We start from the raw sequence: 12034 nt of genomic DNA on the forward strand, positions 1-12034 counted from the left end.
TTAACATGTTGCTCAAATTCAACTCCCTTTCAATTTTACTTTTTTGGGGGACTTCTGTTGGTATGATATGTATATACCTGATTGTTTGTTTGTATGTGAAATTATGGATGTTTTGGTAAATGAAGTATGGAGTGTAGATGTATGATCTCCATCCCTTTCCTTTCCTATGGGTGGGGGAGTAGTTTAAATATTATAGATGGTGGTACATGCTTCCCATCCCCCCACCATCTCGTACAAGGGTGAGGTAGGTTTGAAAAATGACAACTATCTTGCTCAAGGCTTTGATAGCATGAAGCACAGGCAAGGTAGGACTTTAAAAAGAGTTGGTGAATGGCCACCCGCTACTGTACTCTGTTTTTTAGCTGGGAACATGGTGGGTGTAAGCTAAGCCCACTCCTGCACCCTGTTCCTAATTTAGAATAGGGCACATGAACTGATGGGATGGCATAGATCCTCTATCCCATCTCTTTTCATTTTTACCATTTACACTAGTTTTTGTAAGATTAAGTGAAGTGAAGCCAGAAGAAAGATGACAGCACATTCACACAACATAAGAAGCAAAAATATTACTAAATAATATTCATTAATTAAATGATGACAAGATCTTCTAAAGTAAATATTGTACCTTTAGGTCTTCTCTCCACTCATTTATTCCATAGCTTTTGGATATTTCTGGTTGAAAAATATTCATTTTTGCCATGGCCGTTGCCAACCGGGTCATTGATTGGCGCCCACTTCCCCCAACTCCAACAAGCAAAGCATTTCCTCCAGGCTGCTTCAAAATGCGACATATACGAGAAAGATGCTCTAAAACATACCTGTCCAATAAGATAAAACAGATAAATTACTGCAACTGCCTTAATTATCTTTTATTTTGTTTACAAAAAATGAACAAAAAGCTATTATGTAGGAATTAAACTTTATTCAACAGTGTTATTTTCTTTTAACCACTCAGTCATTGCAACATGCAGTTTTTGTTCAAATGCTACCTTTATTGGGAAAGATCAGAAGTATAGCAATGAGATCAAATGTCAATGCCCTGTAGTGCTAGTGTTGGTTTCCCACCATAAACCATAGATACATCCTATGTTCCGTCAGGAAGGGTACATGGAAGAAGCATCCTGGAGATCCACAGAACACAGCCAGTCTTTGATATGAAAACCTTCCAATAACCTAAGCCAGTCAGCATTTTGTAATTTGTCATTGAGAGAAAAATCTTTAAATTGTTAAAGTCCAAAATAGGGCAGAGTCATAACTTTTTACTTTAAAAAGAAAAAGGTATTGTGTCCTTTTTTGGGAGTTTGCTTAGTTGCTCCTAAATGGAGGGCCTCTCTACCTCCTGCAGAAATTCTGGGGATGCCAACTAAAGCAAGATCAGCCTAGAATCTTGATGGTGGCAGCCATGACATCTGTAAGTCATAACATTCAAGAATATTGGTGGTGTTGGTCCAGTGGTGGTAGTAGTAGCAACGTCTGCACCCTACTGGAGTATAGTAGGACCTCTCAAGTGGTTCTGGAAATGTGAATAGACCATGAAGAAGACAATGGTACTTCTTTTGCCTAGTACCAACATGACCTGAAATGTATGCATATCCTTGCAGACAAAGAGAATTAGTCAACCAAAAAGGAGTAGGAAGCCCAGGACATACCACTTGGATGGATGGTGTATAGCAATTTGGTTCTGACTATGCCAGTCTCATACTGCTGAATCATTAGAGGGTTGTACATCCTTAGAAGTATCAAACAAAGTTTCTTTATGCAAAACAACTCTAGTCACTCAACATCAGCAACCATTATCCTGCACTCTCCTTACTCAAGTTTATCTTCAGACTGTGCTATTGCTGGGCATAACGCAGAAACCAGGAAGTGTAGCCGTTGAACTTGTGCCAAAGTTGAAGATCATAGTTTGCCATGAAGGTGCTGGTTTGCCTAAAGTCGAAAGCATCAAACTGGTGCATCATCTTCATATATCTCTACAGGTGGGTGGTCTCCTTCTTCCATCACATCCACAGACTAGACTGCAATATAAGATGGCACAAATCTATTATTGCCCAGGAGCCAGTCACCCAGGCACAGAAAAATATTCCAGAACTGTTCTCAAAGGAGGTGGGGGGCACTGGAAAGAAAATTTGAAAGCCTCAATCCCCTTGTGTGATGGTATTTATTTATACTATCATTAGAACCACATCCAGTTAAGTGTGGGCAAATTAAAATGTAAGACTGGCTGACAGCAGGTGAACAGCAGACAGTTTATTCTCAAACTAAGCATGAGAAGCTGGAGGAGGTCATAAGTAGAAATGTATGAGGAATCAGAAAAAAAGTATTGGTTTAACAAATAGTTAATCACTAACCAAACCCGGTCAAAGGTTTTCAATGTAACCAGAAACACTGAATATTCGAATCGGTGCCAAGTTACTCGCCTACATTCATTTGAAGCATGAACAACTTTAATATACAAAACCAAAGCACTGCAACTTTATGTAAATATATTCCTTCATTCATCAATGATGAAGTGAGATGGTAGAAAAGGAAAGATAAATAATAAAGAATACACTTATCTACGGTTTCAGAAATAGCTGTAACAACAACAAAACAGCCAGCCAGTTTTTCTGTGACAGCAAGAGGCTGAGTACTAAGTTTGATGTTGTGATATAAAGGCTAGATGTGTCATCATTAATTACAAAAAATAAAATACAGCATTTCAAATGTGAAAAACATATTACCAATAAATTGTCCAAAAAACTTTACTTGTAAAATGTTTTAGCCCTCAACTATAGGGCAACATAGAATATACAATAAAAATGGATCACACAAAAACACAACCATGACATTTCTAATCTTCATAAATAATGTCATTTATAACAGGTTTAGAAAAACACTAAAACGTTAAAAAGATAAAGATAGAAGGCTTAAGTGAAGATATGATTAGAGGGTCGAGTTCTTCAGAAGTTTTGACTTTGTATTGAAAAAACAGCGGTCCACGTACTGTTGCTCTAGCATCAGACAGTGCCCAGCAAACAACTAGAACTTGGTTTATGCCCTGTGTAGATGAGTGACATAAATTACAATTACGATCTCTGAAAGATAAACGTTGAACAGCTTCCGAAACCTGATCTGACCCTTATGTCACCTGCTCTAACTAAAAAAAAATCTTATCTGTATAAAAGATCAATATGAATGTGGTATACTAAGATAAGAATTAACTACAAATTGATAAGATTTTAAATTATGACAGTGTCGACAGTCATTATTATATTTTCTGTTCAACTACTGACAGCTTCTTCAATTGGCCTCAGAAAGGTGGTGAAGAACCGCATGCACTCAAGAGATCGAGGCACACATGGTATAGAGCAGTATTATACAAACTATGGGTGACAGGCAAACCACAGCACACAGATGGAATGTGCAAGGCATGACCAGCCAACTGTTACAGGGTTCATATCTATCTAAAGCATTGTAATATACACATTGCATGCCAACAGGAGACACACCTCACCTCGGACAAACTCCAGAAGCTCCGCAAGAGGTTGTTGGGCAGAGTTATGTGTACCACATACTCGAGATATGCCATAGAGGTCTTGATATGGGCTGCCCAAAGGATCCCCTTTGGGGTACAACACTCCAGGTTACACACTGGGGGCAGATACATGGTGCAAGAAGGCAGTTGGATGGGGTTTCGCTATTGCACTCTATACCCCTAAAATGAATCAATCTGCCTTCCTGGACACACTTTCACCTTCGCTTATTACAAACATGTTTGCACCATGCATCTGTATAGGGGAATAGAATAGCATTCCTAGCATTATCCTAGACAGGTCTATCCTGTCTGTGCTTGGAGCCCAATCAATTCCAACATCAAAACCTCTTCAACAGTGGGCCGTAAATACTCAGGCCCCTGACATATGGTGGCTCCTGCACCCACAGGTGATGGAACACTCTGATTGCTCTTGACTTCACAACCTGCAGACTAGAATAGACCTTTTCTACTTAGGCCAGAGGCAGGAGCAAGGGTGGTGAACACTGAATACTTCAGTTGTACATTATCTGACCATAACCCCCTCAAGTTGACTCTCAACTGGGGAGAAGGCTGTCCAGCCATTCCCAGCCTGTGGTGTCTCCCCATGGAGGTGATTGCGATGCAGCGTCCCGCGCAAACTGGCTGATACTATGCAACAGGAGGATGCTGGAATGACCTCAGATGCACTCTTCTAATCAGATGCATTTTAGGTGGTCCTGAGGGGTTTGTGCATTAAGTCAGCGTAAGGGAACAGATGGGTGCCCGTGGAGAATTACTGATGCTTGAGACTAAGATATGCAGCCTAGAGATATGCTCAGTTCTAAACTCCACTACCACCGCCCAGTTATCCCAAGCAAAACTCAACCACAAAATGGCCTCACTAGGCTATTCACCACTGATTACAGGGAATTCCTGGCCCGCCCAAATATGGAGGGAGGCAAAGGAGGGGCGGCTGCTCACTTGGCTGCTTCATTCAGAAGTCCCTTGAACCCCAATATAGCATTACAAACCCCACGGCAAGAAATAATGAACACTTAACTTAAGAGGGGATTAAACAAACATTTCAGACTTACTATAGTGTGCTCTATGCTTACCCTGAGGTTGGGTACTACTACAACAATGAGGAGTATTTAGACAGCCTTCATCTACCATAGTTTTCTGTGCTCCAACATGCAGAAGTGGTTGCTCTGTTAGCTCATTTAGCTATCCAACAGATTGCAAAGGGTAAGAACCCAGACATGGATGGAATGCCGGTGGAAGTATACACCACATTTGGCCAGCAATTGTCTCCCCAACTATTTCAGGTGTATGAAGTGGTACGAACTAAATTGATGCTTCCAGATTTTTTGAAGCAGGTAGTACTGGGGGTCCTACCCAAACCTGATATGGTCTCTTTATCAGTGGGGTCTTATTGCCTATCGTCACAATTAAATTTGGACTATAAGATACTGGGGAAAATAGTGTAGTGCCTATAAAGCAAACGCTGAATGACCCTGACCAAAACTGATTTATTCTTGGTTATGTATTGGGGCAGTCCTCTGGAACCCACCTGTGGGTTGCATCATTGGACACAGAGAAAGCTTTCAATACCCTGGGGTGGCCCTACCTTTATACAGGTGTACACACAAGCTATGGAAAGATCTGGTGTGCCTATCTTGGATAAAACTTCTCTACTCTACTTCGGCGGCTAGAATGAAAACAGTTAAAATGGTATTGGAGCCTCTACAGATAGGGTGTGGTACTTTACAGGGATATCTATTATCCCTTATTACTTTTGTGCTTACCATGGAACATTTAACCTGTGCATTGCATGCCATGGACCTGGATTGGGGAGTGCAGGTTGATGGGAATTGGCACATAGTGCCTTAATTTATCTCTGTAAGGACAGAGACAACATAAGTCAATTGATCACACTATATATACTAGTTATATTTATGAATTGTGATTTGTCAGAGAATGATCTTCAATGGAATTATTTATATATAATCTCTCATAAAACATTATTTTGCTAAGAGCTTAAATATCCTCTAAACTTGGAATATAGACTCATCATAGGAGCGTTCAATTTGTGATCACAGTTAAGTTGTGTGAGGCAGACAGACGCATCAAATTGCTGCCTTCCAACAGGTTACAATCAGTGCATAATTTGAGTCGGTGGTTTCCCATACTCAGCACTGGCACTTAATTGTCAACTTTGGCTCTTAAAATAATCTGCCACATGGTGGCTCTGTTTGTGTAATTTAAAGATGAGCATAAAAACATAAAAACTGTTGCTAAATAATAAATTATGCATAAAAAATGTCTAATTCCTGCATCCCAAGCCCTTGTTATACCTTTGAGGTCTGGAATAGTCTGAATTGTCCCATTTGTAGGAGTGTAATGGTTACAGCAGGTGGTTCAAGCTGTAGTGGCCTCCTGATGAGGGCTCCAGTAATTATATATATATATATATATATATATATATTGCATCAAAAATTAGCAGTGCACTCCAACAAAGTACGAGTAATTCTTAGTTTAATGTGAAACAAAAAGAGCAGAACAACGCGTTTCGACCATTCGGTCTTTCTCGAGTTCAAACATCCAATTCACACTGCAAAACTCTTTTATAGTGAACGCTTTTGTACCATAATAATGCATGCTGGGAATAATAGTTCATACATAAGTAACTGAATTCAAAGCAAAAATTCCACAAATAAATTTCTTTACAAGGAAATACAATCATATTAGAATTCTATGAGAGTTATTTAAATAAAACAAATCCACTTCATTTTCATTTCCACTTCAATTTCTTTTTTATAATTAATTAATTAATTTAATAAATCCCCGAATTTTTAACATATTTTTTGTTGTTGTGTATTTTAATCTCATGTGAATTAGGAATTAGTTTAGAAAACATTTTTATATAATTTTTGTTGTTAAATGCTCACAAAATAATTAAGACAGTTGCTGATTTTCTCATCACAATCAAAACATTATATGATATTACAGATCAATATAAATACATTGTATTTGAATATCCGCCTATAAATGAACATAAAGTTCTTCATCATTATTGATCCCAAAAGGGGCCTTAGTTTTCATCTGAATTATGAGTCTCGATTCTAATTGTCTCAGCTTCCTAACTCGGTCCCCTCCTCTTTCATAATCCGGGACATGATCAATAGCGTAATATCTCAGTGTTTTCCAATCACTTAATGTATGTGTATATAGATGTCTGGCTGTAGCATATGTGTAGTCTTTATGAGTGATAGCTCTAATGTGCTCTAGGATTCTTTTCTTTAAAGCACAAATTGTGCTGCCAATATATTTGAGGCCACAATGACATTCTATGATATAAACTACATATTTTGTATTACATGTGATTTTTTGTTTGATAACCCATTCTTGTCCATTTGATAATTTCACTTTTTTCATTGATTGGCCTATTTTGCATGCTTTACAGGAGTTACATTTAAAGAAACCCTTTTGCTCCACCTCTAGCCAATTGCTATCTTTTTCTAGTACAAGGTGACTTTTTACTAATATGTCCTTGATGCTCGGTGCCTTCTTGTAGGAAAACAAAGGTTTCGAGCCTACTATGGGTCCTAAATCTGGATCTCTGCTTATTATTTTCCAGTGTTTACTCAAAATATTTTTAATTAATGTACTCTCTTTAGTATACTGCATGATCATTCGCACTGTTTCTTTAGATTCTCTTTCTCTTTTGTTAAATAGAAATTCTTCTCGTTTTTTGGACTGAATAAGCTTTAAATTCCTCTTAAGGATCTTTTCATTGTATCCTCGAGTTTTAAATCTCTCATATGTTTCACAAAGCTTTAGTGATAGGTCCCTATCATGAGAACAATTCTTCCTCATTCTGATGAATTCCCCCAGGGGGATACTTTTTACCAGAGGTTTGGGATGAAAACTTTTACCATGTAACACGCTATTACATGCAGTATCCTTACGATATACTGTAGTTTCAATTTTGTTGTTTTCAATGTAAATAGTAATGTCTAAAAAATGTATAGATGTTTTACTGGTTTCACATGTAAATTTCAAACCCACCTCATTACTGTTTAAAATATTAAAATATTGCATGAATTCGTCCTTAGACCCATTCCAGATTATAAAAAGGTCATCTATGAAACGGACCCATAGTAATGCTTTTTCAGCATATTCCTCATTGTTTTTATTCCAAGCTATCTCCCTCTCCCACCATCCCATTACTAGGTTGGCGTAATTTGGAGAAAAAGAGATACCCATAGCTGTACTGCATAACTGATGATAAATCTCATGATTAAATATAAAAATATTGTTGTTTAAACACATATCAATCATATCCAATAACATTTTTGAATGATCTAATTCTGAGATGTTACGTTGTTTCAAAAAATATTCACAGGCATTTAACCCAATTGTGTGATTAATAGATGTATAAAGAGAAATCACATCTATTGTGACAAGTAGATAGTCCTCATGCCAGTCCAAATCTAGTAATATTTTTAAGAGATCTCCAGAGTCCTTAATGTATGAACTAAGGCCCTCATTCTGACCTCGGCGGTAAAAGGCGCCTACCGCCGGTCAGAAATCCTCCATAATCCCGCCGCGGTCGCGGAAACCCGCCACGGTCATTCTGACCCGCAGAAGGCAAACCTCCGAAAATCCGACCACCACAACAGACCGCCAGACCAGCGGTCGGCGGAAAGGTGGAGGTGACCAAACCTCCACCGCCACGCCAACAGAAATACGCCCATGCCATTACGACCCACGAATCCACGCGGCGGTCATTCAAACGCGGTATTCCATTGGCGGGACACACCGGCGCGGTCAGAATACACACAAACGAACAAAACTCAGCCACATTGGACGATTTGAATCCCACACACCTGATACACATACACACACCACTCCCACACACACAATACAATATAAAACACACACCCACATCACCCACAAACCCCTACGCTTAAAAATTCGTAAAGAAGACAAGAGCGAGACACCAGCATCCAAAACATAACAGCCACAGCCACTCAACACCATCACCCACACACTATCCACACACAAAACAACACACACCACCACACTCAACTCACTTAAATACACATACTCCACCCCACACATCATACACACCACCCCATGGCACCCCAAAGACAACCCCGCTTCACAGACGAAGAACTCAGGGTCATGGTGGAGGAAATCGTTCGGGTAGAGCCCCAGCTGTTCGGCACACAGATACAATACACCAGTATTGCCCGGAGGACGGAGCTATGGCAGAGGAATGTCGACAGGGTGAACGCAGTGGGACAGCACCCCAGAAATCGGGAAGACATCAGGAAGCGATGGAACGACCTACGGGGGAAGGTGCGTTCCATGGTATCCAGGCACAACATCGCCGTGCAGAAGACTGGCGGAGGACCCCCACCTCAACTCCCACAATTCACATCATGGGAGGAGGAAGTCTTGAACATCCTGCATCCTGACGGCCTCGCAGGAGACGGCGGAGGAATGGATACTGGTAAGTTGAAGCTTCAATACTGCTTCCCCCCCACCTGCATGCCAAATCAGACCCCAACCCTCACCCCCATCCTCGAACCCCACCCTCACCCCCACCCCCATCCTCACCCCCACCCTCACCCCCACCACCATCCTCACCCCCACCACCATCCTCACCCCCACCACCATCCTCACCCCCACCCCCAGCACACCTATTCCCCGCCAATGTCTCACCATCACAACCCACACATCCCAAAACCTAGGCCTGCATGCGTCCACTAAGCATGGACACCCATCACCAAACATGCCCAATGCATATACACATCCCCCCCACAAGCCACCCTCACCAAAGCCCCCACACACGAATGCCAGCGCTTGGGGACACGAGAACCCACAGATACACCCATATGCCACACATTGAAACTATAACCATACCTCTATACCCCTGCAGGACCCGACCGTCAACACACCGCGGCGGAGGGGCCAGAATTATCCACACCCCCCACCCAAGAGGCCGTCAGCGATGACAGCAGCTCTGTCGATCTGGACACTGATGACCAGCCCGGACCATCGGGGACCTCTGGACAGTCGGTTCCCCTCACACAGGCACAGGCCACTACAGACCCTAACCCCTCTGGGAACACCAGCACAGCTCCCACCCAGCGGGCCCATGCCTCTGTCTCCAGGGCGCGTCAATCTGCGGTGTGTCTACCACTACAGGGCACCCAGGATAACCCACCACCCCAACAACAACAGGGACCTGGGGGCAGTGGTAGTGGGCACACCGGCCAGGGGGCAGAGGCCCAGGGAAACAGGGCAACTCGGCGGGCAGCTGTGCGACGGGGGGGGAGGAGAGGCCCAGGGAACCCACTCTCCACGAGGTCCTCACCACCATCATGGGAGCATACAACCGCTCCCAGGAGACGATGGCGACGGTACTGGCCCGGTTCCAGGAGATCCAGGTGCTGCAGGAGGAACACTATCGGGGGTACAGGGAGGACATCAGAGCCATCAACACCACCCTGGTTACCATGGTAGGGCTGCTGCAGGACCTCGTAAACAGCAGGGCGGACACTGAACAACACCCAAGGGCCCCTGCCACTAGCCTGGACCAAGAACAGCCATCCACCTCCGCCGGCGCTAGTGGACAGGAGGCCCCCGCACAGCAGCAGCCCACCAGACCCCCACCTCCTGCAGGAGAAGAACCACCCCGCAAGAGGGCCCTGAGATCTCGCAAGAAGACAGAGTAGGATGTCAAGACCCCCGCCAGCAATGGATACCACCTGATGTCATCCCACTGTCCCACATTGTCACCCTGTCCATCCTTGAACTGCCCATGCTCCATCTCTCCACAGGCCTCTGGACAATGCACCTGTGTGACTGTTACTCTGGACTCTGCCATGGACATTCCTTCACCATAGCCCCCACCGACTTGAAACCACCCATCCCATTTTGAGCACTTCAATAAACACCTATTTTGCACCAAAATATCAGGAGTCTGGCTGTGATTTCAATAGATTGTAATTGACATGACAGTGCAAATATGTCCTTGTACATGGTGAAGTCAACAAACAGCTGCCACAAAGCTGTAGTCCATGGGGAAACGAAGCACAGGACTCGTAGTGGGGACCCCAGATCTGAAATAGGGAGGGAAAAGCCAAAACTCAGTCATCATACACTGGGGCAAATAGACAGGCAGCAGAGATGCTGCAGAGTAGTTAACATTTACTAAATTATCTTTGAAATGTTACCTGTGTCCTATTGGAAGTACTGTTCAATGATTCTGTCCCTGTTGTCTGTTTCAGCCCCGTCGTCTTCCTCCTCGTCACTCTCCTCAGGTTCCACCGCTGCCACAACACCACCGTCTCGACCATCCTCCTGCAGGAAAGGCACCTGGCGGCGCAAAGCCAGGTTGTGAAGCATGCAGCAGGCCACGATGATGTGACACACCTTCTTAGGTGAGTACATTAGGGATCCACCGGTCATATGCAGGCAGCGAAACCTGGCCTTTAGGAGGCCAAAGGTGCGTTCGATCACCCTCCTAGTACGCCCATGGGCCTCATTGTACCGTTCCTCTGCCCTGGTCCGGGGATTCCTTACTGGGGTCAGTAGCCACGACAGGTTGGGGTACCCAGAGTCCCCCACTAGCCATACACGGTGTCTCTGTAGCTGTTCCATCACGTAAGGGATGCTGCTATTCCTGAGGATGTAGGCGTCATGCACTGTCCCTGGGAATTTGGCATTTACATGCGAGATGTACTGGTCAGCCAAACACACCACCTGGATGTTCATTGAATGGTAATTTTTCCTGTTCCTGTACACCTGCTCCCTGTCTCTTGGGGGAACCAAAGCCACATGGGTCCCATCAATGGCACCAATTACGTTGGGAATATGTCCAAGGACGTAGAAATCACCCTTCACTGTAGCCAATTCGCCCACCTCAGGGAAAATGATGTAGTTCCTCACGGATTTCATCAGGGCAGACAACACTCTGGATAACACCTTCGAAAACATGGGCTGAGACATCCCGGAAGCAATTCCCACGGTTGTCTGAAATGACCCACTTGCCAAGAAATGTAGTACTGACATGACCTGCACCAGAGGGGGAATCCCTGTGGGTTGGCGGATGGGGGACATCAGGTCGGGCTCCAGCCGGGCACACAGTTCATGGATAGTGGCACGGTTAAGACGGTAGGTCAGGATAATGTGGCGTTCTTCCATTGTCGACAGGTCCACGAGCGGTCGGTACACGGGAGGATTCATCCGTCTCCTCGCCCAACCCAGCGGACGGTGCCTAGGAAGGACAACATGGAGCACACAGTCAAGCAACCCACAGGTACGTACTCACAGCTAGCACAGTATACGATTCTCTATGCAGTGAATGGCGTGTCTGAGTGGCTATGCAAGGCCTAGGCCTGTGTGACGCAGTTGAAATTGAGCCATGTGGGCCCTGGAAATGGCGGCTGCCTGACCTGTGAAGTGTGACAATGGGATGTGAGGTCAATGCGCTGGCGTGGCACACCGCGGCGGGCGGCGGGCGAA

At 43.9% G+C, this 12034-nt stretch overlaps 1 protein-coding gene across 1 annotated transcript in view; it reads right to left on the reverse strand.

The window, feature by feature from the left end:
- Positions 1 to 12034, reverse strand: part of DNAH12 (dynein axonemal heavy chain 12) — a 937015-nt gene that overhangs the window by 383424 nt on the left and 541557 nt on the right. The window contains exon 43 of the mRNA XM_069206470.1: positions 626 to 818. Within this exon, the coding sequence (XP_069062571.1) occupies positions 626 to 818 (193 nt within the window). The remainder of the gene's footprint in view (positions 1 to 625; positions 819 to 12034) is intronic.

The sequence above is a fragment of the Pleurodeles waltl genome, chromosome 9 (genome assembly GCF_031143425.1).
Source record: "Pleurodeles waltl isolate 20211129_DDA chromosome 9, aPleWal1.hap1.20221129, whole genome shotgun sequence".
Taxonomy (NCBI): domain Eukaryota; kingdom Metazoa; phylum Chordata; class Amphibia; order Caudata; family Salamandridae; genus Pleurodeles; species Pleurodeles waltl.